The sequence below is a fragment of the Chiloscyllium plagiosum genome, chromosome 14, assembly GCF_004010195.1.
Source record: "Chiloscyllium plagiosum isolate BGI_BamShark_2017 chromosome 14, ASM401019v2, whole genome shotgun sequence".
Classification (NCBI taxonomy): domain Eukaryota; kingdom Metazoa; phylum Chordata; class Chondrichthyes; order Orectolobiformes; family Hemiscylliidae; genus Chiloscyllium; species Chiloscyllium plagiosum.
The window spans coordinates 80,324,581-80,351,941 of NC_057723.1; the positions used below are offsets into that span (position 1 = coordinate 80,324,581).

The 27,361-nt window shown below is 44.4% G+C and overlaps 1 protein-coding gene across 2 annotated transcripts in view; it reads right to left on the minus strand.

Moving 5' to 3' along the window:
* Nucleotides 1-466: 466 nt before the first annotated feature.
* LOC122556842 (GDNF family receptor alpha-4-like) overlaps nt 467-27,361 on the minus strand; it is a 36,596-nt gene continuing 9,701 nt past the window's right edge. Inside the window, exons 2-8 of one of the 2 annotated variants that reach the window (XM_043704077.1) lie at nt 18,123-18,404; nt 17,328-17,420; nt 14,330-14,675; nt 13,473-13,582; nt 8,896-9,030; nt 5,706-5,851; nt 467-3,604 (exon numbers count right to left, since the gene is read on the minus strand). In XM_043704077.1, the coding sequence (XP_043560012.1) occupies nt 3,440-3,604; nt 5,706-5,851; nt 8,896-9,030; nt 13,473-13,582; nt 14,330-14,675; nt 17,328-17,420; nt 18,123-18,404 (1,277 nt within the window). In that variant the 3' untranslated portion in view covers nt 467-3,439. Of the gene's footprint in view, nt 3,605-5,705; nt 5,852-8,895; nt 9,031-13,472; nt 13,583-14,329; nt 14,679-17,327; nt 17,421-18,122; nt 18,405-27,361 lie in introns of both variants that reach the window. The other variant, XM_043704076.1, reaches the window with a different exon arrangement.

Sequence of the window (27,361 nt, forward strand, 5' to 3'; positions counted from 1 at the left end):
ATTTGGGCTGAGGTCACTCCCCTGAGGATGTCCTGTCGTGACATCATTAGTGATGGCGATAGGTTTTAAACAGCAATTAATGATAGCTTCGTGGTCACTATTACTGACATCTGCTTTCAACTGCAGATTTTTATCAATTAATCCAAATTTCCTCAGCTACATGGTGTGGTTTGAACCCATGATCCCAGAGTATGAGCCAGGATCGTTTTATTGCTAGTTCAGAGACATCACCAAATGCCACGTTCAACCCCATACATATCTGCCTCAGAGAGGAGCAGCAATTGGGAGTGTTTAACCTCAAACAGTCCAAGGCATTCAACCCATACCTGGGCCTAAGGTACATTGACCCCATAGTTACATGTTGACCATAGCAAGTTCAGCACTTGTCAAAAGCTGGTCAGGTCAAGAGCTAACCAGATCCATTAGGTCATGTTTACCCAAACCCGTACTAAACAGAAACAAATTCTACCATCCATCAAACATAGTTTATTGAATTGTCTTGAGCTAGAGGAGCTATTGATTGGTTACAAGAAGCTTTAACAGTGCAAGTTGAAGCCAGATGTGAAGGAGGTTGTCACTGCATCAATAACATAATGTAAGGCAGCGAGGGAGATCAAAAATGACTTTGAAGCAGAGTGGATGTCACTACTCCACAGAATGCCTCAGTTAACTTCAGTATTGGCTCTGGATCAAGCTACAGTTTCACCAACACAGCAGGTCTGCTTCAGGCCAATGCTACAGTATTCATGTGAATGCACTGTTAAGAATCTCAATGTGTTATGGCACCTGCAGCATTCCCTTTGCGACTAATTGAGCCACTATGTGGCAAATTTAGGATTGACAGCAGATTCAGAATTCCAAGGTAAAGCACAACTTCATCTTTTCTTGACCCCCAAAGATCCACAGAACATAATGTTTTGCCTGCTGTACAAATGAGAAGAGAATTTATATCATAAATATAGTTGCAATTGTAAGGTTTACGTAGCTTATAGGCAGGATGCTGTACATTCTGAGAGTATTGTAGCATAATGGAATACTTACAATGTGAAAGCAGGCCATTCAGCCCATTGAGTCCACAGCGCCCCTCTGAAGAGCATCCCACCCACAGCAACCACCATTTCCCTGCAACCCTGCCTTCCTCATGGCTAGCCTGCACATCCCTGGACACCATAGGGAAATTTGGCAAGGCTAATCCACCTTAACCTGCACATCTTTGAACTGTGGGGGGAAACCTGAGCACCCAGAGGAAACTCACACAGGCATGGGGAGAATGTGTGCAGGGAGATCATTCTAAAAGCTATTTGAGGGAGGTCTGATTGATTATATGTCCAAAGGCAGATACAGGATTAAGTTGCAGAATGATATCCAATCAAAGGAATCAGATGGTTTATATTGAATAAGGGACATATAGATATGAATCTATTTAAGGGGTTCAGATGGCATGTAAGAAATGCTGGGCAATTGAATGTGACTTGAAAGATTGGTATACAATAGAGGGACATCGATGAACATTGAACAACAATATATCCAAGAGTGAATTAGAAACCAAAGTGCAATTGACAGTTTTGCGAGCTTTATATATAGAATGCGATCACCTGAAGATAGATAACAGCTAGAGTAGGTATATGGCTCAATCTCACAGTACAGGCTTAACATGTGGGATAAATACTTATCTGGGGTATACAGTAAAGCAATGCTGATGGTTTGGCTGCAGAGAAACGCCATCAGTGAATCAGATGTTCTAAGAAACTCAATGCTGTAAACAAAAATTTCAATGAATTTATGAATGGTAATTGAATCCAAATATTAGACTGGTGTTTTACAATCATCTAATCTATTATTACTGATAAAATATAGATTATATATGACAGTTATGTTTCTTTTCAAACTGATTTGCTCACCACAGCCATGCAGTCCACCCATCTGTTTACCTCAGTGGTTTCCTCATACCATTTCCAGATCACAGCAGCTGCCATTTGATACAGTGCAAGAGACATTTTGGTCGCTTGAATGAGATAAGTAGTTTTGCCAGATTATTCCTTAAACATTAAATGTATGCAACACAAGGAATGCCACCATTTCCTACAACAGAACAATTGTCAGCCACATCTATGGAGTACTGGAACGAGTGACCTTACGATACCAGCTTGATGAGTAGTTACAGATCATTGCTTCAACAACAATATGTAGCTACTGCAGGGCTGGATTTAACATGAAGTACTTAGCACATCATTTACCAATGAATGGTGTTTGTTGAGTTTAATCGCTGCAAGTTTTGAAATGGCCCAAACTACTTACTATAACACAGGTATTAGATTATCTCTGTGTCTCATTCAGTTTGCAACTATCTTTCATTGTATAATTGGTGTCAATGACACCTGTGAGAAACAGCACAGTAATAATCACAATCACATCACAGTTTTCAGAGGCTGAAACACACAACATAAACTGAAAAAGTGACATCCCACAATGAGATATTTTAGATGATACAAAACCTCTCCAATCTCTTATTTAAAGGAGAACTGAGTACTTTTGAATTCCAGTTTAGAACCATAGCATCCCCACAGTGAGGAAGCAGGTCATTTGGTCCATCCAAGTCCACATTGACCCCTCTGAAAAGCATCCCAGCCAGACCCAACCCTATCTCTATAATCCTGCATTTCCTATGGCTAACCCACCTCGCTTGCACATCCCTGGATACTATGAACCATTTATAATGGCTGAACCACCCTACCCTGCACTTTCCTAGACATTATAAGCAATTTAATATGACCAATTCACTCTAAACTGCATATCTTTGGATTGTGGGAGGAAACCAGAGGAAACCTACACAAACACGGGGCAAATGTGCAAACTTCACACAGACAGTCACCCAAGAATGGAATCAAACCTGGGTCCTTGACATTGTGAGGCAGCAGTGCTAACCACTGAGCTGCCCTAACTAATGGAAAATAAATCACTAAAATATAACACCTGTACTCCCACATTGATGTGGTCCAAATGAAAGACAAACAGCCCTATTTTCCACGGAACTGGAGTGTTGAGTGACCTGAGTGTAATCACTGGCTGTGCTAACATATTCTTTCCAAAACTGCACTAAAGGAGGGAAGTAACCGGAAAAGGAAAATGTTTGTCAGTAGATCCACCTACTTCATTACATTCTTGTCGGCTGTGATGGAAATTAATGTGAAGAGATTATGGTTTGTTATATACTTTAGTGAACCATACGCTGATGACTGATATGGTGCAGTGAAATAAATGCACTCTATTTCCAATTAATGCAAGAAGACCAGTCGCTGAATATTTCAACAAACTATTTTCTCAGTTCAAGTTGTATCTCAAGCGTTTGTTTTCTTTTCGAAGCTATTGTATTTATGAGGGAGCTTGCGAAAAAGAGGTGTCCACTTCTGTCTTGTTATAAAGTCTTGGTTATGTCCTTTCAAATGGCGTTCCCTGTAGTGGCCATGAAGATATAGAGTGACGTGATGGTGCAAGCTATAGAGAAGCTCTGGGTAGCAGCTCCCGAATTCACCTTGCAATTAGTAATTTGTCCAGGCAGCAACTTATCCTGAGAAATCTTGAGATTGCCTCCAGAATCGCAGTCCTGCAATGGAATTAGACAACGTGAAAGAAGTATAAATTGTAGCCTTCGTATTGGATTCAGAGCATGATTCTAAGTTGGGAGTCTCCCTTGAGTCATGTTCACAAGTGTGAGATTAAAACGTCCATCCTGATAAGAGACTCCATGAGATAGGGAGACACAATAGGCAGGGAAGTCTTACTTAATCCCTGAAGCACAATATGTGAGGCACAGGGATGGCAGGATTGACATATGAAAGACTGGATTGACTGGGCTTGTACTCGCTGGAATTTAGAGAGGGTCTCATAGAAACATATAAAATCCTGACGGGACTGGACAGGCTAGATGTGGGAAGAATGTTCCCGATGTTGGGGAAGTCCATAATTAGGGGTCACAGTTTAAGAATAATGGGTAAGCCATTCAGGACTGAGATGAGGAAGAATTTCTTCCCTCAGAGAGTTGTGAACCTGTGGAATTCTCTCCCGCAGGAAGCTGTTGGGGCCGGTTCATTAGATAGATTCAAGAGGGAGCTGGATGTGGCCCTTGCAGCTAAAGGGATCAAGGGGGATGGGGAGAAAGTGGGAGTGGGATACTGAGATTACATGGTCAGCCATGACCGTCTTGGGTGGTGGAGCAGGCTCGAAGGGCCAAATGGCCACCTCTGCTCCAATTTCCTATGTTTCTATAGAATCAAGGACTCAGGTTTTCACTTCCCAGATCCTCCTGTTGCCTTGATAAAGGACAATAGCAAGGCAAGAAGGAAATAAGAACCAATAAAATGATCTTTCTTCAATGTGAACCCTATCCAACCAGAGATGGCAGGTTACTGATTCACTCCTCACCAGTGCTGCTCAGTGACCAGCAGGAGGCAATGTCAAGGAGTATGGATTTCACTTTCCCCAACTTAATGCAGGGAAACACCAGTGTTCAAATATTATGGGATAGAAAGCAAATGAGTACTGTGTAGTTGCAGCAATACAAGTATGTATAGAGCAGATAGATCCATGTGGTTCACTTAACCAATTGTAACAATGAGCTATAAAATATATATCATATATATGGAACACAAAGCCTGAAAATGTGTTGCAGGCAGGTTCAACTGAGACACTCAAGAGAGTATTAAATGATTATTTACCTGGAAACAATGGTCAGGGTTTTGGAGGAAAGGCAGGAGAATGGCATTCAGCTATAAAGCTCTTTAAGAGAGTTGAAGAGACACCAAATAGATTCCTCCTGCACTGTAACACTTAGGGTCATAGAGACATAGAGATGTACAGCACAGAAACAGACCCTTCACTACAAGTCATCCATGCTGACCAGGTATCCTAAATGAATCTAGGCCCCATTTGCCAGCACTTGGCCCACAATCCTCCAAACCCTTCCTATTCACATACCCATTCAGGTGCCTTTGAAATGTTGTATTTGTACCAGCCTCCACCACCTCCTCTGGCAGCTCATTCCATACACGCACCACCCTCTGTGTGAAAAGGTTGCCCCTTAGGTCCGTTTTAAATCTTTCCCCTCTCACCTTAAGCCTATGCCCTCTAGTCCTGGACACCCCCACCCCAGGGAAAAGACCATACCCATTCAGGTGCCTTTGAAATGTTGTATTTGTACCAGCCTCCACCACCTCCTCTGGCAGCTCATTCCATACACGCACCACCCTCTGTGTGAAAACATTTCCCCTTAGGTCCCCTTTCCCTCTCACCTTAAACCTATGCCCTCTAGTCCTGGACACCCCCACCCCAGGGAAAAGACTTTGTCTGTTAACCCTATTTTTGAACTCCCCTATTCCGGGGAAAAATGCCTTGTCTGTTTACCCTATGCATGCCCCTCATGATTTTATAAACCTCTATAAGGTCACCCCCTCAGCCTCCGATGCTCCAGGGAAAGCAGCCCCAGTTTATTCAGCCTCTCCCTATAGCTCAAACCCTCCAACCCCAGCAACACCCTTGTAAATCCAGTAACACTTAAAGGAAGTATTAGCTGTTGACCTTTTTTTCAATGAAAGCAAACTCAGTTCTATCGCAGGTTTCCAACGGTGGTGAATGCCCTGTACTTCAACTGCCAATTATTTGCATTAAGAGCATTAGTTACAAAATACGTCACCAGAAAATGCCTTTACCTCGTTCTTGTTTAATTTGTCATCAACACGCGACCCATCTTTGTCTGGGAACTTGAAGTAGAACTGTTGAGTGGACGTTAGTGCGGGCTGCTTGCTGTCTGATAGATGAAACGGCAAAGAGCTGATGTATGAATTTATAGAATTTCCTGTAACAGACCAAGCCATGCGAAATTCAGCCAAAGGTCAACAATATTAATAGTAAATCATTCCAGTAATTTAGCAGGCAGAATGCTGTCCTTACTGTAGATTGGCAGCACTGTTGGATATGTGAAAGTTATCGATCTAGAGAACCTTAATTACCAATAGTGATCATAGCTACTGGGCCCAAACCACATTCAAAGGCCACTATTAAAATAATTTCATACAAGATTATTTCTAATCAACCTGTTCAGAGATGTTATGGTACACCTCTGGAGTTAAACCAGGGCCTCCTAGCTTACAGATAAGGACGCTACTACTGTGCCACAAGAGTTCAGTGGTAAATAGCATCATTGTAAACATCTTCACAGGAATCAGTTGTTCACCTGACGGTTGGAACTCTCTTCCACAAATGGATGCTGGATCAGTTGTTAATGTTAAATCGAAGACAGATGATTTTGCTTTGTTTAGCAAAGGTGTCAAGGGATATGGGCCAAAGGCAGGTATGTAGAGTGAGGCTGCAGATCAGCCATGATCGCACTGAATGGCAGAACAGACTGGAGGGGTTCAATTGCCTCCTCCTGCTCCTATGTTCCTCTCTCTCAGGCGATGCTCCACTCAGACCCTGAGGTGAAAGAATAGCACATGCTTCCACAGTGTCACTCCTGTCCCTGAATCTAATCCTGAATGAAAGGGTCCTTTTCCATAAATATGGGAGCACATCACAAGCAAGGCCAACATTTACTGCCCATCCCAGTTACCCTTGAATTGACTGACGCGCTGGGCGATCTCAGAGGGCTGTTCAGAGTCAACCACATTGCTGTGGGTCTGGAGTCACATGTTAGCTAGACTGTGTAAGGACAGTATGATGGCCTTCCCTGCAGGATACTACTGACCAACATGGGTTCTTATGACAACAACAGTAGCACTATCTTTGAGACCAGGTTTTAATATTCCTGATTTTATTAATTGAGTTTAAATGCCCCCAGCTGCTGTAGGTTTTCAACCTGGGGCCTCAGAACTTTAGCTCTATCCTTTCATTAACAGCCCACTGAGCCATCACCTCCCTGCTGTCGAAGGTTACTTCTTTAGACAAATTCTTCACTAAAACGTTAAATGGTTTTGTTCACGGATGTAAGCCTAAAGTGTTCCCAATTGTTTCTCCCATCCCTCCTTTCCTCAGCTCAGAGGATGAGCAGACCACAAATACAAAAACATCAGCTCAATGAGATATGGGAAGAGGTCACCCCGTAAGAGCAGATCAGAGTGTCAAGCAGTTCAAACTGAGGTCCAAATATATGTGTTTCTCACTGGGTATACAGCACATTTGTTCAACATCACTGAAACCATCCCTGTAAGAAACTGATGCTTTGTTACTCTGTCATTGGCTCCTCTGATTAAGAGTTCATATTGGGATGGCACAGTGGCTCAGTGGTTAGCTCTGCTGCCTCACTGTGCCAGGGTCCCAGGCTCGATTGCACCCTCGGGTGACTGGCTGTGTGGAATTGTACATTCTCTCCCTGTGTCTGTGTGGGTTTCCCCCAGCTGCTCTGGTTTCCTCCCACAGCCCAAAGATGTGCAGGTTAGCCATGGGAAATGCAGGATAGAATTGGGGATGGGATGCTCTTTGGAGGGTTTGGTGTGGACTTGATGGGCCAAATGGCCTGCTTTCAAGTTGTAGGGGTTCCATGATTTCTATTACTAAAGCTAATTGAATCCCTTGGTTTAGAATATGGATCCACATTACACGAATCACTGAATATGAAACCATGAGAGAGAGATACACAGAAATACGGAGAGATTAGGAAGGAAGTTCCAAAGCTTTGAATCCTGGCACCCAAAGGTACAGCTACCAATGGTGAAGCAATGACAATTAACAGATACACAGGAAACAGAAAGCTGCAGGTCAGGAAGAGGTAGGAAGTAGTGAGGCCATTGTTAACAGAAATCAAGTTGGCTGATGATATAGTAACCAAGGCTGTGTGTGTGTGTGTATGTGTGTGTGTAATTTACCCTCTTGCTCAGTCTTAGCCCTCTCATTCTACACCCTGAACCAAGGCTGTGTGTGTGTGTGTGTGTGTGTGTGTGGTGTGTGTGTGTGTGTGATTTACCCTCTTGCTCAGTCTTAGCCCTCTCATTCTACACCCTGACTCCCAATTTATATGTGTTCAAAGACAATTAAAAGCCACCATCTGTTTCTTTAACCTTAACAAAGGCATTTACAGTCCTCAACAAGGTGATTTCATTTCATTCACGCGTGGGATATGAATGTTGCTGGCTGGGCCCGCTGTTAATGCCCATCACTAATTGTCCCAGGAGAGGTGGTGGTGATCTGCCTTGGTGAGCTGCTGTAGGTAGATGTATAACATTGTTAGGGAGGGAATTCCAGGATTCTGACCCAGTGACACTGAAGGAACAGCAATATATTTCCAAGTCAGTGTGGTGACCAGACAATAACAGTGATAGCTGTTCTTATGACTAAAGATTTAAGTCATAAAATTTAATAATGTCCAATATATCAGCCCAAAGTGGCCTTGAATAGATGCACTCCATTAGACACTCTCTCCCTTTGGATATCCTGCCCGGCGAGGGTGTTGGGGGCCTGAGACTTCCATTGGATTCATACTGGTACGTGATCATGCTTGGGAGTTTATCATTACCTTCTGTAAGAGGCTGACCATCCCAATCTAACCATCTGCTGTCAGGAAATTGGATGGATCTACAACTGAGAACAATCTGTTTGACAATGCTATATTCACATTTCCCATGACCCAGCAAGACCTGGAGTGACTAACCATGGGTTCCTGATACGGTGATGGAAGGGAGACGGAACTGCCAATTATAGAGCAATTAATGCAAGCTAAAGGATTGGAGTTCAATCCTTCGAGCGGTAGAACATGGGCTCCAAATCTCTGGGAGAAGGCTGGATTCCAAAATCCTCCCCATCGGAACTGGATGACAAAACAGAGTGAAAATGGCCAAGGGCTGCTCTTATTCAATTCTAAGCAAAAGGCTTCAGAGTAATTCATCTTTACCGTGTTAACGGACTTACTGAGACAGTCGTTGCTTGTGAAAAGGTTCAGTAGGGTCTCACACTCTTCATGTTGGTTCCCACTGTTGACACATGTGCACCATATAGAGATGTCGAAGCTGGTGTTACTCACATAGTTTGGTGTTAGGGCAGTGCCTGTGGGATACAAGAGGTGCACAGAGTTCTGTAAAATAGGTCTTGCTGAACATCAAAATCCAAAGACAGAATGATTACAAATGCACAAGTGCGTCTGATTAACCATCGAAGTCAAGTTCAAATTTTCACTTAAGTGTTACATAGAATTCCCAGATCTGCGGTCACTGCCTGAGGCTTGAATTTGAGTCATAGATGGACATTAAAACACAAAGGGATGGGCCTACTCCCAGTTGGAGAGCCAGGGAAGCCTCACTACAGCCATTCTGCATCTCGAATGGTAGAGTCATAGAAACAAGCCCTTCAGCCCAATATGTCTATGCAGACTAACAAACGCCAAATGACACTAATGCCATTTACCTGCACTTCATCCATATTCTTCTTATACCCATATAAGTGCCCAGGGTCAAAACGTGTGGGGCTAGAGAAGCACAGCCGGTCACGCAGCATCCAATGAGCAGGAGAGTCAATGTTTTGAGCATAAGCTCTTCATCAGCAATGTGTGAGAGGTCACACATTCCTGATGAAGAGCTTATGCTCAAAATGTTGACTCTCCTGCTCCTCAGATGCTGCCTGACCAGCTGTGCTTTTCCAGCCCCACACTCTTCGACTCTGATCTCCAGCATCTGCAGTCTTCTCTTTCTCCCATGTAAATGCCCATGCAGATAGTCCTTCAATATTGTGAGAGTATCTGCTTCTGTTAATCGCTCAGGCAGCAAGCTCCATATTTCTACCAACCTCTGGGTGAAAGATATTTCCTCAGATCTCCTGTAAACACATACTCCTCACCTTAAACATATGCCCTCTGGTCTTAGACACGCCTGCCATAGGTAAAGTTTCTCACAATCTATAGTGTCTATGCCTCTCATAATGTTGATCCCTCAAACAGATTCCCCCCTCAGCCTCCTCTGCTCCAAGGAACACAAACCTAGCCTAACCAGTCTCTCTCCTCATCACTGAGACTTTGCCATTCTTAGGAGGAACTCCCTAACTTTGGGAGCCAATCAGAATCTGGCAGATCACCCCGCCTCTCCACTACCAGATGTGTCACTGGGAGCAACTGTTAGAATTTCATCCTCAGGGCGACAGGGAAGATCAATAATGGAGGGGCAGGAGTTAGGTTCATGGGGAGTGCTGGCCAGAGCCTAATAGGAAAGGCCCACTGATGGAGAAGGCAGGGCATTGGCTCAACATCATTAGCCATGCTTCCGACTGGACACCAATTGCCCCAATGTGGAAGGATAGCCCTCGAGCAGACCATGATACTGGGGTTTACATGGCGTATTGTCCATAACCTGTGGCCACTACCCACTGCTGATTATGCAATGAGACCCTTAAATGGCCTCAACTGACCTGTAGGTGCAAAGGTCATCCCTGAGCCTTCCCAGACTAGGAGACAGTGAGGCCTGCAGATGCTGGAGATTACAGTTGAGAGTGTGGTGCTGCAAAAGCACAGCAGGTCAGGCAGCATCCGAGGAGCAGGAGAATCGATGTTTTGGACATAAACCCTTCCTCAGGAATTCTTGATGAAGGGCTTGTGTCCAAAACACGATTCTCCTGCTGCCTGACCGGCTGTGCTTTTCCTTTCCAGACTACACCGGGAAGGGGCAAGTGTTTCTAGTCCATCGTCCCGTCCAATCGATTGCGTCTCCCGGAATCCCAGCCAGCCTCTTCCCATAGAGTCTCTAGGATTCAGAAAGAGGCCCTGCAGCCCATCAATGCTGTACCGGATTAGAATTTCAACTTGGATCACCTAAATCACGTCAACGGATGATAAAGTAAATCTTAGCTGCAACTCATCCCAATGATTTAACCTTGGGGCTTCACAGAGGTTTTCTCTCATTTTATTTTCTTTCTCCTGAAGGCAGTGACTTGGGACTGAGGGGCATGTATCTCTCCAAGTCGATACAGGCTCCAGTATCACATGCAAGGGGCCATTAAGATTGGATGATAGGCATTGTGTCTGATCATGTCAAACCTTTCCAGGACGTGTAAACTGACAAAAAGAGGCTTATCCTTGTAATGTGAGCATTTCAAAGCCACAGTTGGATTAAGCCAAGTATCGCACAGAGGCCCTACCTCTTCCTGCATATCGCGGATGCTCCACATGACTAAGTAAGACAGGAAGTGATGTGATCAGTGATGGTTACTGATCACATTAAGCTGTCTGGTGAGGGTGATGAGAATATGACTGAACATCTGCAGAACTGAAGAAAAGTACTGGAAAACCAGGGCATGAAGATCAAAGAAGGATGTTATTAAACTGGGAAGGATGCAAAAAAGACTGACAGGGGATGGTACTGAGATGGGAGAGTTTGAGACATAAGGAGGGGCTGGATAGGATGGGATTTTCTTCCCTAGAGCATCGAAGGCTGAGGGGTGACCTTACAGAAGTTTATAAAATCATGAGGGGCATGGATAGGATAAATAGGCAAGGTCTTTTCCCTGGCATAGATAAGTCCAAAATTAGAGGGCACAGGTTTAAGGTGAGATGGGGAAAGATTTAAAAGAGACCCAAGGGACTTTTTGACGCAAAGGATAGTCTGTGTATGGAATGAGCTGCCAGAGGAAGTGGGCGGGGATTTGGTCACCCTGTCCTAAGAAAGACATAGTTAAACTGGAAAGACGGTTTACAAAGATGTTGCCAGGACTAGTAGGGAGAGGTTGGCCAGAATTGGACTTTATTCCTTGGAACGTAGGAGAATGAGGGGTCTAAAATCATGGGGGGCATAGATAGGATGAATGCAGATAGTCTCATTCCCAGGGATGGGGAATTGAAACCAAAGGGCATGGGTTTAAGGTGAGAGGGGAAAGATTAAAGAAGGACTGGAGGGGCAAATTCTTCACGCAGAGAGTGGTGCATGTATGGAATAGGCTGCACAAGAAATTGGTTGAGGCAGGTACAATAGCAACATTAAAAAAACATTTGGATAGGGACATGGATGGGTAGAGTTTTGAGGGACATGGACCAAATGCGGGCAATTGGAACTAGCTGAGTGGGCACCATGGTCAGCATGGGCCAGTTTGGGCCAAAGGGCCTGTTTCCATGCTGTATTTCTGTATGGTCCTATTTGGGATGGCACTACCTTGGGGTAGGAGGGTCAGCCACTGCCTCTCAAGAGGCTCCAGTTGGCAGCTACACACGGAGTTGCCAGCTATTGGTGACCACTTGCTGCGGTATGGAGGCAGCAGGTTCCCTTTCTGACACTTCTCTCTGTCACCTTACCACCCTCTCACCATCGCCACAGGATTGAGAAATCCAGCCTGCTGCAGTTACAGTGGGGCTACCAGACCGAAACCTTCCACACGCCCAAAGGTGCGGACCACTGCTTGCTTCTCAAGCATTAGACACATTCAGCCCAGTAAACTCAAAATCCATCATCAAGAAGGCTTCCAGGGGATGAGGAAGGGTCACCTGAAACATTAACGCTGACTTCTCTTCACAGATGCTGCCGGACCTGCTAAGCTTTTCCAGCAACGTCTGTTTTTGTTTCTGCATCCACGGATCTCCCAGTTTGTGGTTTGGGATAAGGATAGATTGGGATCACTCTCCTTGGAGACTGGAAGGAGATTTGAGAGAGATTTTTCCAAATTGTGAACGGGTTGGGCAAAGCAGGTAGGGAGAAACTACTCCTGCTCGTAAAAGGAGCAACAGCAAAAGGGCGTACATCTAAAGTGATCTGTAAAAGAAGCAAAGGTGAAGCTAAGGGAACACAAAGTGAGTAGTTAGGAGATTGAATGCACTGCCTGGATGCTTGGTGGAGGCAGGTCCAAATGAGACATTTAAGAGATCACTGGATGATTATTTGGGTCTAAAAATGTAGTTTGGGGCAGCACGGTGACTCAGTGGTTAGCACTGCTGCCTGACCGGCCCAGGGTCCCGGGTTCAATTCCAGACTCAGGCGACTGTCAGTGTGGAGTTTGCACATTCTTCCCATGTCTGCGTGGGTTCCCTCTGGGTGCTCCGGTTTCAGGTGCGTTGGCCAGGGAAAATTGTCGCACAGTGTCTGGGTATGTGCAGTCTAGGTGGGGTAGGGGAGGTGGAACTGTCCAGGATGCTCTTCAGGGAGTTGGTGTGGACCTGATGGGCTGAATGGCCTGTTTTCCCACTGGAGGAGTTCTATTCTATCCTATTCTATATGTGAGGGGAGAAAACTGCAGATTGGCACCAGCTAATGATGTGACGTTTCCAGCATAAGCTCTTCAACATTCCTGGTGAAGATCTTATGCATGAGACGTCGACTCTCCTGCTCCCGGCATGCTGCCTGACCAGCTGTGTTTTTCCAGCACCATACTTTTAGACTCTGATTTCCAGCATCTGCAGTCCTCACTTTCTCCCACCAGATAATGATACTCATTTGAAGAACTAATGAAGGTACATCAGGCTGAACGGCCTCTTTTTCACTGTCAGACTTCAACCATTCTGTAAAGGTTGGCATATTTACCAATGAGGCCGGTGTAAGACTGGAGGCAAGCGTTATAATTCTCTAGGAAACAGTGGCTGGCAGATTTCTTGGATGGTTGGCAGTTAATCTGAAAGTCCACCAGTCGGGCTCTGCCAGGGAAAAGAGAAAGCAAGATATTACTCTCGGTAGACCAACAGTCAGATTATGGAGATTTGCATTAAAAGAAGCTTATATATAGAATGAAAACATTCCATCAGTAATTCAAATATAATAGGCTTCTTCAAGAACTGAAGAGGACTCTGTAAATTTCTCCACAGGTCAGCCTACAGATAGCAGAATTATTTATGTCTGTTTATAAATCTATGATAGTACATGTGGATGGAAGGGTATTATTAGGAAAATATAGGGATTCTGGTGTATGGCTACACACATAGTGGTGCTTAGTGATATTTGCTGAGCAGCCCGTTCACAGAGATGCTATTACACAGGTCTGGGACTTGACCACGGGTTCCTAACTCAGAGGTAGGGTCACTACCACCGTGCCACAATTGCATATATGCTTGTTTGTCCAACAACTGGTAGAAAAACCAATAAGCATTTGGAATTCTGTAAAATGCATGGGAATGGTGTGACCCATTGAATTTCGATGGAATTGACATGCTTAGGAAAAGATTAGCTCCGTGAAATTCAATACATTCGGAATGAATGGCAGGGACACTGGAATGCTCTCCGATAGCAGTGAATGGAATTTCTCGCAACAAAAGCAAATGACAAGGGAGTTGGCTCATTGAGTTTCTACATGATAGGGAGGGCCTTGAAGTTAACCACTGCACAGATTTAACAGTGCGATCGTCAACTGTGATTCCTCTCCTTTCAAAGTCCCTGGAGTTTCTTACTTGCAAATGGAATCCGCCTCACACGCGTCCTTCAGACCCAGGCAGTTTTGTTTATCAGGTTCCTCAAAGGAACAGCTCGGGACAATGGTCTGGCGTCTACGCTCGGCACATACACTGTCGTCGCACGGGCAGAAGAGGAATGGGTATTTATACTCCTCTGGCACAAAGTTGAAGAAGCGACGAAGACTTTTGCGACACTTAGGTCTGTTGCAGCCATGCCTGTTGGCCGGTTTGAGGCAGTTCTTGGCATATTCGGTGCGGAACAGTTTACAAGTCTCATCGACATTGCACGCTTGAGCAGCGTCTAAGCAATGGTTAACATTGGAAAGTGCTTGAACTTTGGGTCCTTCTGAGAAAGAAGACAAGAACAGGAACAGAAACACAACTGTAATCCATTCGGATCAGAGGAATGCGACATCACAGCTGCTCAGCTAATAGATAAATGCAAATGTTAAACCAAACTGGGTGTTCAAAATCATTACATTTCAGCTGCCCTGGGTTTACGCAGACATGCATCTACATTGTTTTCCACATGGTAATGGAGATTGGAATCTCTCTCTACCCATTTTTTAAAGATTAACATTTTTGTAGTTTATTTTAACAGCAAATTATCCATGTGTGAAGAAGACATCCTAATATGCTAATCCGTACCCTCCCCAGAAATGGCCATCATCACTTTCTGCATCTTGGCAAACAGACGTCCTCTTGTTGCCCTGCCAGCACCTCCCACTGATAGAGTGTTCTGGTGTCCATTTATTGAAAGGACAGTGAGGCACTGGAGTAATCACAACAAAGGATTTGCACAATACCACAAACAAGATGTAATAACGATTTGGAAACACTGGGGAATCTCTCTCCTAGAAAGTAGAAGCCTGAAAAGTGACAAACATTGGTCCTTCCAGTTGTGGAAGGGTTCAATTAAGTAGATAAACAAAGAACTACAGAAGCTGGAAACCAGAAACAGAAACAGAAATTGCTGGAAAAACTCAGCAGGTCTGGCAGCATGCAGTTATAAGGTCATGGAGATGTACAGCACAGAAACAGACCCTCGGTCCAACTCGTCCATACCAACCAGATATCGTAAATTAATCTAGTCCCATTTGCCAGCATTTGGCCCATATCCCTCTAAACCCTTCCTATTCATGTACCCATCCAGATGCCTTTTAAATGTTGTAATTGTACCACTTCCTCTGACAACTCATTCCATACATGTACCACCCTCTGTGTGAAAACATTGCCCCTTAGGTCTCTTCTAAATCTTACCCCTCTCACCTTAAACTAATGCCTTCTAGTTCTGGACTTCCTTACCCTGGGGAAAAAGCCTCAACTATTCAGTCTATCCATGCCCCTCATGACTTTATAAACCTCGATAAGGTCACCCCTCAGCCTCCGATGCTCCAGGAGAAATAGCCGAACTCCATTCAGCCTCCCCCTTTCGCTCAAACCCTCCAGCCTTGGAAACATCCTTGTAGATCTTTTCTAAACCCTTTCAAGTTTCACAATATCTTTCCCATAGCAGGGAGACCAGAACTGAATGCTGTATTGCAAAAGCAGACTAACCAATGTCCTGTACAGCCACAACTTTACCTCAGCATCTGTGAAGAGAAAGCAGAGTTAATGTTTTGGGTCCAGCAACCCTTCATCAGAACCTGAGGATTTGAAGGGTTCTGACAACGGGTTAGTGAACCTGAAACATTAACTCTGTTTCTCTCCACAGATGCTGCCAGACCTACAGAGATTTTTCAGCAGTTTTGTTTTGTTCAATAAAGTAGACACGGACTTCTAGAGCCATTTTTGTTGAGTTCAAAATTACAGTCCACTAATATAAAATGATCACCAGGAAATCCAATAAAGGATTTCAGGCAAAATGTATTTATCCAGTCAGCGATTAGAAAGTAAAGCTTGCTACTTCATAGAGGTAAATAGCATGCCTTTGGGGAAAGGATGGCTAAATAAATAAAGGAGAAATGCAGATAATGTTAGACATTAGTAGAATATGAGGAGTTTCATGGGGAGAAATGGATCAAACTTCTGTAACTTCAACATAATGAGTTCTGATCTGAAATTGAGTGAACTTAGCCAACATAGTGAGAAATTTCACTCTTCATTAACAGATTATAACTCCATATCCTTCAAACATTTACTCTCGGAAACTCTTCATGCTTGTCTCTTGAATGCATTTACATGATTGGTTTTAATGGCCTGATGTAGTAACTTAATCAGCAACTCTCATCAAGCAGTTTAGACAGAATGATCATTGAATAATGGATGTACAGCAGTGACAATCTAATCAAATGGTTACACAGAATATATATCAATGACCAAATCCCTGATGAGTGAGCTGTGGGCTGCAGTGTAATCAAGGATTAATTATACAATAAATTAATAATGTAGGTGACGATAAACCTGATGTAATTAATTACAGTATATTCTCAATTTTAAGGTGTGGGATGTTATTCAGTGTAGGGCCTGTGTTTTTTTTTAATTTGAGCTTGGGAGATTTTCGGCTCAGGCTTGGAGGGCCGAAGGGCTTGTTCCTGGGCTGTAAACTTTCTTTGTTCTCTTTGTTCTTTGAGATTGGCATCATTGGCACAGCCAGTAATTATTACCCCTTGGCCCAGAGAAGGGGTTGGTGAGCCTCCCCTGTGGAGTTAGGTGCATTTCAGAAGGAGGTTTGATTCAGCAACATTGAAGGACTGGCCATACAGCTCCAAGTCAAGGAGTGTGTGGCGTTTTGTTCAAATCCCAGTTCTGGTTGGTCAACATTCTGCAGGTCACTGACACATGTTGGCACTGCCACTTGACATTTCATGATTGTCATATGACAATATTCATTGAGAAATCATCGAAAACTGATCAGCAGGAAATTTCGTGGTTCATTGGGCAAATGAGTTCAATATCATCCCAGTAAAATTCTTGCTCATCTAATGTGGTATTGTACACCTCATGCTGCCTTCCCAGAATGAAGCTTTCAATAACATCGAACAGGGTGCGGTACCTGACACCAAAGAGGCATGTCTACCGTAGTCCAAGCCCCAGGATGGACCAGGCATTGAGTACTCATAGGGTGATGCTTCCAAATCATCGTAACCTGCAGGAAAGGAAAAACAGGGCAGTTCACTCTTCATTCAAACAAAGGCGTGTTGCCTTGCTCCAAACAATCTGCTTCCACCTCAATCTCTGAAATCCATGGAACTAACACTCCAGTTTAGCATTTCAATTGCCTTTTGTGGGAGTACTGCTCTGTACTTGGGACACAAATGCTGCCAGTTCTGCTTGCTGGCCCGGTGACTAATGTTGGTCAAGACAGCAGAGATTTACCACCCATCCAGTCTGCAATCACAGCTGCATCTTTAAGGTGTAAACCTGCTCCTTCCATCTATCTGTCCTGGGTTACAGACATGTCCGTGAGCTGTTTTCTGAACCAATCATGTTCTGCTTTAACATTGATAAAGGTCGGGTTATTCTCTGTCGGTTTCTAGTACCGTGTGAGTTCCAAGAATCAATATCTTTACATTTACAGTATGTAATAAATGAGAGTATCAATTCTTAAACACCTATAATGTAAAAGGGGACAATCCAATCCCATATGGTCCACTACAAATCGAATGTGTCTCAGTGTCAGCTCTTCTGCCAGTTATTCTCCAGTCTGCTGGGCAAAGGGTTGGTGGACCTTTCCCCTCTCTATCTCTTCCCTTTTATCTCCCACCTCCCTGTCCCACACTAGTACCCTCTCCTGCTTCCATCTTTTTCAGGTGATTCATGTCCCAAACCTATCCCTGCTACAACGAACCAGTGACGTGGCTTTGGTGCATGGTCCAGTAAATCCGTAGACAATTCTTCTCCTTCTTCATCCCTCTTTGGCACTTGCACGTGAAGAGCTGATTGGATTGAAGAGCGAGGGCAGCAATCAGGCAATCGTTCCTGGCAGCCAGCTGGAAGGGCTCAACCCCATGATGAGCTGCGCACCGCCACAAGATGCGAAATTTCGGGATGCACCCGGGATCCAACTTGCACTGAGCGAGTGCGGACAGGCAGCCATCTTGAGTTGGAATTTCATTGGTGAGGACATAATCTGTACGAGAGAAAGGCTCAAAGTTCGTATGCGGACAACAAAATATTAAAATGTTAACGTGAGCATATTGAATCATAGAACCATAGAGATGTGCAGCATGGAAACAGGCCCTTCGGTCCAACTCGTCCATGCTGACCAGATATCCTAATCTAATCTGGTCCCATTTGACAGCACTTGGCCCACATCCTTCTAAACCTTTCCTATTCATATACCCATCCAGATGCCTTTTAAATGTTGTAATTGAATCAGGCTCCACCACTTCCTCTGGCAGCTCATTTCATACACATACCACCCTCTGCGTGAAAAAGTTATCCCTTAGGTCCCTTTTATACCTTTCCTCTCTTGCCCTAAACCTGTGCCCTCTAATTCTGAACTCTCTCACCCCATATATACATATGCGTTCATTCATATCCCAGCTTCTGGGTGTGTCCACCAGTATTTTGTATCTCTGGCTCTGGGTGTGAGATTATAGTTTTATATTTTTTATTGCATACTTTTCTTTATTCACTCATGGTACAGGGGTGTCACTGGCTGGCCTGCGTTTATTGCACACCCTTGGCTACCCTTGAACTGAATGGCTTGTCAGGCCATTTCAAAGGGCAGTTGAGAGTCAAACACATTGCTGTGGGTCTGGAGTCACGTGTAGGCCAGACGAGGTAAGGATGGCAGTTTCCTTCCCCGAAGGACATTGGTGAACCAGATGGGCTTCACCCTGACAAGCAACAATGGGTTTGCGGTCATCAGTAGATTCTTAATTCAAGATTATTAATGAATTCAAATTCCACCATCCATTGTGGCAGGATTCCAGCCCAGATTATTCACTGAGTCTCTGGATTAACAGTCTAGCGATAATACCAGGAGGTCATCACCTCTCTCATGTATCACTTCCTTCATTTGTGTGCACGTGTATGTGTGCGTATCACACCCACGTGTGCGGTGGTTACTTCTCTGCGATTGTGTCCCTATGCACCATGTGCACGTGTGCCTTTACATGTATGTGTGACTGTGTTTGCATGCATGCACAAAGGAATATTAGGTTTTGTATTAGCTTCATTTGAAATTCACTGTGGAAGTGAGAGAGCAGAGCACTCCATCAGGGAACAGCCACCAGCTACAGTTCCGCTAAAACTATAGATAACTCTATTTATGAGACTGTAACTTAGCTATAAGAATGGGGTGGAATGGTGGCTCAGTGGTTAGCACTGCTGCCTCACAGTGCCAGGGATCGGGTTCGATTGCACCCTCAGACAGCTTCCTGTGTGGAGCTTGCATATTCTCCCCATGTCTGCCTGGATTTCCTCCCACAATCCAAAGATATGCAGTTTAGGTGGATTGGCCAATGGAAATGCAGGGTTACAGGGACGAGGTAGGAGGGTGGGATGCTCTTTGAAGGGTCGGTGTGGATGGGCCAAATGGCCTGTTTCTACACTGTAGGGATTCTGTGAATGTGGGCAGTGCAAATATGATAGAGAAGTCCAGTTTTGAGGGATTAACCTAGTTACAAAAGAGCAATCTATGAACAGGCTGGCAGCCTAGTTATCAGAACCAGCTTAATTGTGGCGGCCCAGCCAGATCTAAGGGAACCTGTTATGATCCCAGCTGATACAGGAGAAGGCAGAACCCAGAGGGAGACTTGGTTTGATAAATTATCAGGTTTATTTCTGCTATTGAGGACCATTGAGGTCATTTACTGAACGCAAGGCTCCCAATGTACATTTAACAAAAACACCATAATCTCTCATTGCACAAAAGACAAAAAAAACCAAACAATTTTATACTATGTGAGAACTACTTGAGATGATCTTCTTACATGCATCGGACAGAAAGACAAAAACATTACAGATACTCAAACATGAATGAAGGGTCACTCCTTCACTGTAAAGCTCCTTAGTCAGCCCCATGGTTCTAATTCATTTCTGTGGCTTCCTTCTTCCTAATCTTTAAGTAGTTCAGAGTAGACACATTGGTGTTCTGTATGCTCAGCTTCCAGTAGTATCCCAGCCAGTCTCTGTACTAACAATTGAGCCTTCACTTGAAGATGCCTATGGACACATACTCACTGTCTTTCTCTGATTCCCTGTCTCATTTAACATCTTCCAATGATGCAACAGACTGATTTTCTCGATATTGTTAAAAATACATTGAATTGTTAAGTCCCTCCCCAACTCTACTCAAAAGTTGGGACACTCTCGTTAAAAATGCATGTAAAAATAAACTGAACACTCCCCCAGCAGCAAGATGTACAGATCAAAATTCAAAATAAAACCAGCCCTTCCCCCTGGTTAACACACACCAATGTAGTGTTATGGACTAGATCAAACCCCCTCCAAATTTAATCAGGAAATAGTTTAGATCTTATTTAAAGGCAAGTGTTAAGTGTAAGGTAGGGAGTTCAAAATTAGAGGACATAGTTTCAAGGTGAGGGGGTAAGATTTAAAGGAGTCTTTTTCACACAGAGGGTGGTGCGTGTTTGGAATGAGCTGCCAGAGGAAGTAGTAGAGACTGGTACAATTACAACATTTAAAAGGCATCTGGATGGGTAGATGAATAGGAAGGGTTTGGAGGGATGTGGGCCAAATGCTTGCAAATGGAACTAGACTAATTTAGGATATCTGGTCAGCATGGACAAGCTGGACTGAAGGATCTGTTTCCGTGTTACATCTCTATGACTCTACTGTGTTCCAGATGCGATTCAAACTACCAGACTTTAAACAAAATGTTCTTTATTATTACACCACAGTTAAAATACAAACAAAAAATAGCAATTGATATAATTTTAATGCAATTGAAAACTTTAACAAAATAATATATATTTTAACTACGACTCAAGTGTTCTAATATAGGAGCAACCCATGACACACCTTTGGTAAAGGCAAATTCAGCAAAATAGATTTGCCTCGCTTGCTATCTCCTCTAGTCCAGGAGAAGGAACACAAACAGAATTAGTCTAGCAGCAGAGAGGGAATTCAAGTTTTTTCGCTGCAGCAGCAGCAGAGAGAGACCTGTATCTAGCAGCTTCAACTCCAAGCAGCCCAACTTCAACAACTGCAAGCAAAAGCAAAAACATGTGTCTAGGTGAGCCTGACTCCACCCCCTTGTGCCTCTTTTGTCTCCTTAAAAAGAACCCCAAAGTTATTTACTCTGCTTTCCATGGAGTAGACACTTCAATGCTAGGTTTCCAACACACCCCTTTCAAGAGAAACAAGATAAAACACATCCCTCATAAAGACACACACTGTCACAATAGAAACACAAACAAAAGTTAATGCTGTGCATGAGTTCTCCATTCCAGTTCCTAAACTGTAATGAGATATTATAAGCCTTCATCAAAAGATATTTCACAGAATCCCTACAGCATGGAAGCAAGCCATTTGGCCCATAGAGTCTACACTGAAGAGTTTCCCACCCCATCCCTGTAATTCCCATACCTCATCCATATAGCCTAAACATCCCTGCACACTATTGGCAATTTAGAATGGCCAATCCACCCTAATCTGCACATCTTTAGACTGTGGGAGGAAACCAAAGCACACCCATGCAGACACAATGTGCAAACTCCATGCAGACAGTCACCCGAGGTTGGAATCGAACCCATCCCTGGCACAGTGAGGCTGCAGTGCTAACCACTGAGGCACTGTGTACACTTCACCACAGGGGAACATAGTTGACCACACAACTTTACTTAGTCATTAATGCTGTAGCCTCTGACCCTGCTATAAAGTATCATAGAGTCTCAGCACTTAGACACTAATGTCTTCTCCAAGTCACAGAAATGCCATTGTCAATGCAGCAAGGAGCTCCACAACTGGTAAGGACAAATAACTGCAACCAGAGGGAACCAGTACCTAGAGGTGGCATCCATCTATCAGGATTTGGAGGTGCCAGTGTTATACTGGGGTGTGCAAAGTTAAAAATCACAGAATACCAGGTTATAGCCCAATGGGTTTATTTGGAAGCACTAGCTTTCAGAGCGCTGCTCCTTCATCAGGTGGTTTGGAGCAGCGCTCTGAAAGCTAGTGCTTCCAAATAAACCTGTTGGACTATAACCTGGTGTTGTGTGATTTTTATCCATGTATCAGTGCAGAGAGCTTCAGAGAAATCAGATGCCAGTGGCAATGAGAGAGTCACAAATGGACAAAACTTGTTGAGATTAACCTGGATAGAATGAGTGGCAGACGTTACTGGTTTTTTTTTTGTTTTAACCTTGCTATAATTCACTATCAGATCAAACTCACTTTTCTTTCTTCCCTCCCTCGTTATCCAAAAGCTGAAGGGAATGAGAAACTTAAGATAATTAATAGTAGTTTATAAAATCATGAGGAGCATGGTCTTTTCCCTGGGATGGAGGAGTCCAGAACTAGAGGGTGTAGGTTTACGTGAGAGGGCAAAGATAATAAGGGACCTAAGGGGTATCTTTTTCACATAGAGGGTGGTACGTGTATGGAATGAGCTGCCAGAGGAAGTGGTGGAGGCTGGTACACTTACGACTTTTAAAAGGCATCGGGATGGGTATATGAATAGGAAGGGTTTAGAGGGATATGGGCCAAGTGCTGCCAAATGGGACTAGATATGGTTCGGATATCTGGTTGGGATGGATAAATTGGACCAAAGGGTCTGCTTCCATGCTGTACAGCTCTATGACTCTTTAATAGGGGGAGGTGATGACCAAGAGGCATTTTTGCTGGACTATTAAATCCAGAGACACAGGTAACATCCTGGGAACCCGGGCCCGATTCCTGTAGTGACAGATGTGACAGATGTGTCATAGAGTCATCCAATAGTGTGCAGGGATGTTTAGGCTATATGGATGAAGTATGGGAATGTGAATTCAACAAAAATCTGGAATTAAGAGTCTAATGATGACCATGAGACTGTGTCATAGAGTCATCCAACACCGAACCAGACCCTTCGGCCCAACCAATCCATGCTGAACATAATCCCAAACTAAACCAGTCCCACCTGCTTGCTCCTGGCCCATATCATAAGACCATAAGACATAGGAGTGGAAGTAAGACCATTCGGCCCATCGAGTCCACTCCGTCATTCAATCATGGCTGATGGTCATTTCAACTCCACTTACCAGCATTCTCCCCGTAGCCCTTAATTCCTTGTGACATCAAGAATTTATCAATCTTGGCCTTGAAGCCATTTAGCGTCCCAGCCTCCACTGTACTCTGCGGCAATGAATTCCACAGGCCCACCACTCTCTGGCTGAAGAAATGTCTCCGCATTTCTGTTCTGAATTTACTTCCTCTAATTCTAAGGCTGTGCCCACGGGTCCTAGTCTCCTCACCGAACGGAAACAATTTCCTAGCGTCCACCCTCTCCAAGCCATGTATTATCTTGTAAGTTTCTATTAGATCTCCCCTTAATCTTCTAAACTCTAATGATCCTCAGCCGTTCCTCGTATGTTAGACCTACCATTCCAGGGATCATCCGTATGAATCTCCGCTGGACACGCTCCAGTGCCAGTGTGTCCCTCCTGAAGTGTGGGGCCCAAAACTGGACACAGTACTCCAAATGGGGCCCAACCAGAGCTTTATAAAGTCTCAGTAGCACATCACTGCTTTTATATTCCAACCCTCTTGAGATAAATGACATCATTACATTCGCTTTCTTAATCATGGACTCAACCTGCATGTTTACCTTTAGAGAATCCTCGACTAGCACTCTCAGACCCCTCTGTACTTTGGCTTTATGAATTTTCTCACCGTTTAGAAAGTAGTCCATGCTTGTATTCTTTTTTCCAAAGTGCAATACCTTGCATCTGCTTATGTTGAATTCCATCAGCCCTCCCAACCTTTCCTATTCATGTACTTATCCAAGTGTCTTTTAAATGTAATTGTGCCCATATCCATCTCATCGTCAGGAAATTCATTCCACACGCAAACCACCTTCTGTGTAAAACAATTGCCCCTCGTGTCTTTTTAAAATTTTGCTCCTCTCACCTTAAAAGCATGCCCTTAGTCTTCAAATCCTCCATCCTAGGGAAAAGAGAACTACCACTAAATCTATCTATACCCCGCATTATTTTATAACCTTTGATAAAGTCATCTCTCGTTGAAACTTTATTGCTGGAACAGCACAGCAGGTCAGGCAGCATACAGGGAACAGGAGATTCGACGTTTCGGGCACAGGTCCTTCTTCAGGAATGAGCAGAGAGTGTTCAGCAGGAGAAGATAAAAGGTAGGGAGGAGGGACTTGGAGGAGGGGAGTTGGAAATGTGATAGGTGGAAAGAGGTCAACGTGTGGGTGATAGGTCGGAGTAGGATGGAGGCGGAGAGGTCAACAGTCTCGGACTCCTCCCTCCCCTTCCTAGACCTTTCTGTTTCTATCTCAGGCGACCGAATCAACACGGACATCTACTACAAACCAACCGACTCCCACAGCGGATCCGGCTGAGAGAAGGTGGGGGGAGGGGGGGTGAAGGAACTGGTGAGGTCCAAGTTCATCCCCTGCGGTTGGAGTGTTCCCAGTCGGAAGATAAGACGCTCCTCCTCCGACCGTCGGGTTGTTGTGGTTTGGCGGTGGATGAGTCCAATGACCTGCATATCCTCGGTGGAGTGGGAGGGGGAGTTGAAATGCTGTGCTACAGGTTGGTTGGGTTGGTTCGTCCGGGTGGCCCAGAGGTGCTCTCTGAATCGCTCCGCAAGTAGGCGGCGTGTCTCCCCAATATAGAGGAGGCCACACCGGCTGCAGCGGATGCAGTAGATGATGTGGGTGGAGGTGCAGGTGAATCTGTGGCGGGTATGGAAGTTTCCTTTGGGGCCTTGGAGGGAAGTGAGGGGGGAGGTGTGGGCGCAAGTGTTGCACCTCCTGCGGTTGCAAGGGAAGGTGCCGGGAGTGGAGGTTGGGTCGGTGGGGGGTGTGGATCTGACAAGGGAGTCGCGGAGGGAGTGGTCTTTACTCCGATTTCTGATATTCTGAGGCATTGCTTCTATGCTGGAGCACATTCAGTAAAGGGATCACAGTTTCACCTGCTAGGCTTGGTCTGAATGGGCCAAATGGCCTAATCTAAAGAAATGTGGGCCTACTCTGTCACCAGTAACACAGCAGGCTACTGAAGTTAAGTGAGCCAGATTGAGGGGAGGTGGGGGGGAAGTATGAAGAATAAAGTGAAACTCAGGCAGAAACAATATTGTTGATTGCAGGTAAAGAGTAAATGTGACTTATAAAATAGGGCTCTGGAGACAAGGCTGAATGATCAATTATCACATTGTACTTTTGACTTTGGGTGACATCAGATCAGCCTCCTGTTATACATCTCAATGTCGATGGAAATAAAAATCAAGGGTGGTACTCAGTGCACGGATGATCGAGTATTTTCCATTTCATGTCATCGGCCAAATGTCGAAACTATGTATACGGAGACAAAAGATTGATATTTATAGAGACATTTACAGGAGCTAAAAATTTAACCTTGCGGCCTGCTGTTAAAATGTAAGGTTAAATCGCTCCTCATAATCCCCATTTGATGGGACTTTCAAGTTGGTGAGAATTCAGAAGGCAGCTCGGCACAGCCTCAAACCAAACTAAAAGATAACAGGCACAGGGGAAAACAAATCAAATTTTTCTCAGGTTGTCTTTCTCCCCCACACATTTGATAACAAGCCAGGAAATGTAGTATTTGTTGCAAGGGTAAATGGACCTCTGAGCCAGAATCATTGAATCCCTACAGTGGGGAAGCAGGCCATTCAGCCCATCGAGTGCACACCGACCTCTGAAGAGCCTCCTGAGGGAGTTTAATGATTCACTTAATAGTATTGCTGGAGCCACGTGTTTATTTTTTAACTCACTGTGGGAGTCAGTCCCTGGAGTGAGAATGGAAATTTGTTTCTTTGGGAGAATTTTACAAGCAGACAGATTAAACTGTGAAGAGCGTTTATTTGCTTTCCATTAGAAGAATCAGGATTTCCTTTCACTTTGGAGGAAAAACCCATAATTCAGAGAGTGTTTGGTTTCAGTTCTGTAGCGCTGGTTGAGTTTGGATGCATGAAAGTGTTTATCCCAGAGAAAGCAGTTCATTCAGAAAGGTTAGGAAACAGCTTACCGCAGTGTAAGATTTTTAGCTGAAAGCTTCAGAGCAGAGAGCACTGGGTGATTATTTGGATCAAAGTAATATGCAAGGATATGGAGAAATAGCAGGAGATTGGCACAAGGTGATGGGCTGGAGTGAATGGCCTCCGTCTGTAAACTTCTTCCATTCTTAGTGGGGCCGACAGAAAGTGAGGACTGCGGATGCTGGAGACCAGAGTCGAAAAGTGTGGCTGAGAAATAAATAGGGAAGGTAACTGGGAAGGTGTAGGCGGATGCAGGTGGGCATCACCTTTCCAACTACCTGCCCCTCACCCAACCCCCCTGCCTCCTATTTATTTCTCAGCCCCCTTCCCCCTCCACATTCTTGATGAAGGACTTATGCCCGAAACACCGATTCTCCTGCTCCTCGGATGCTGCCTGACCTTCTGTGCTTTTCCAGTGCCACACTTTCCAACCCCTTTCTTAGAGGTGTTTGGGTAAAACCTTGAAGGGGGTTATTGGAAGCTGACAACATCTAAACTCTGTTGACTAAATATTTAAGGAAGAGACTCACTCTCTTTCTCTCGCTCCCCACTCTCTCTCATCACCTTTTTCCTCTCCTCTTCCCCCTTTGCTACCCTTCTCCCCTGTTTTCCATTTTGCCTCTGCTTCACCCCTCCCCCCACATCCCTCACATATTTTGTCAGATAGCACCAGCTTCAGCCTTGGTCACTCACAGCTCCTAATCTCTCTAGCTCTCTATGCACTGTCATTATCACCTCTTTATTGCTACATTTGCTTCTGGAGCCATGACTCACCTTCTCTCAGCCTAGTATTAATACCTTCCTATTTCTCCCTTTTTTTAGCTTTGACAAAGGATCAGTTAGACTCGAAATGTCAGCTCTTTTCTCTCCTTACAGATGCTGCCAGACCTGCTGAGA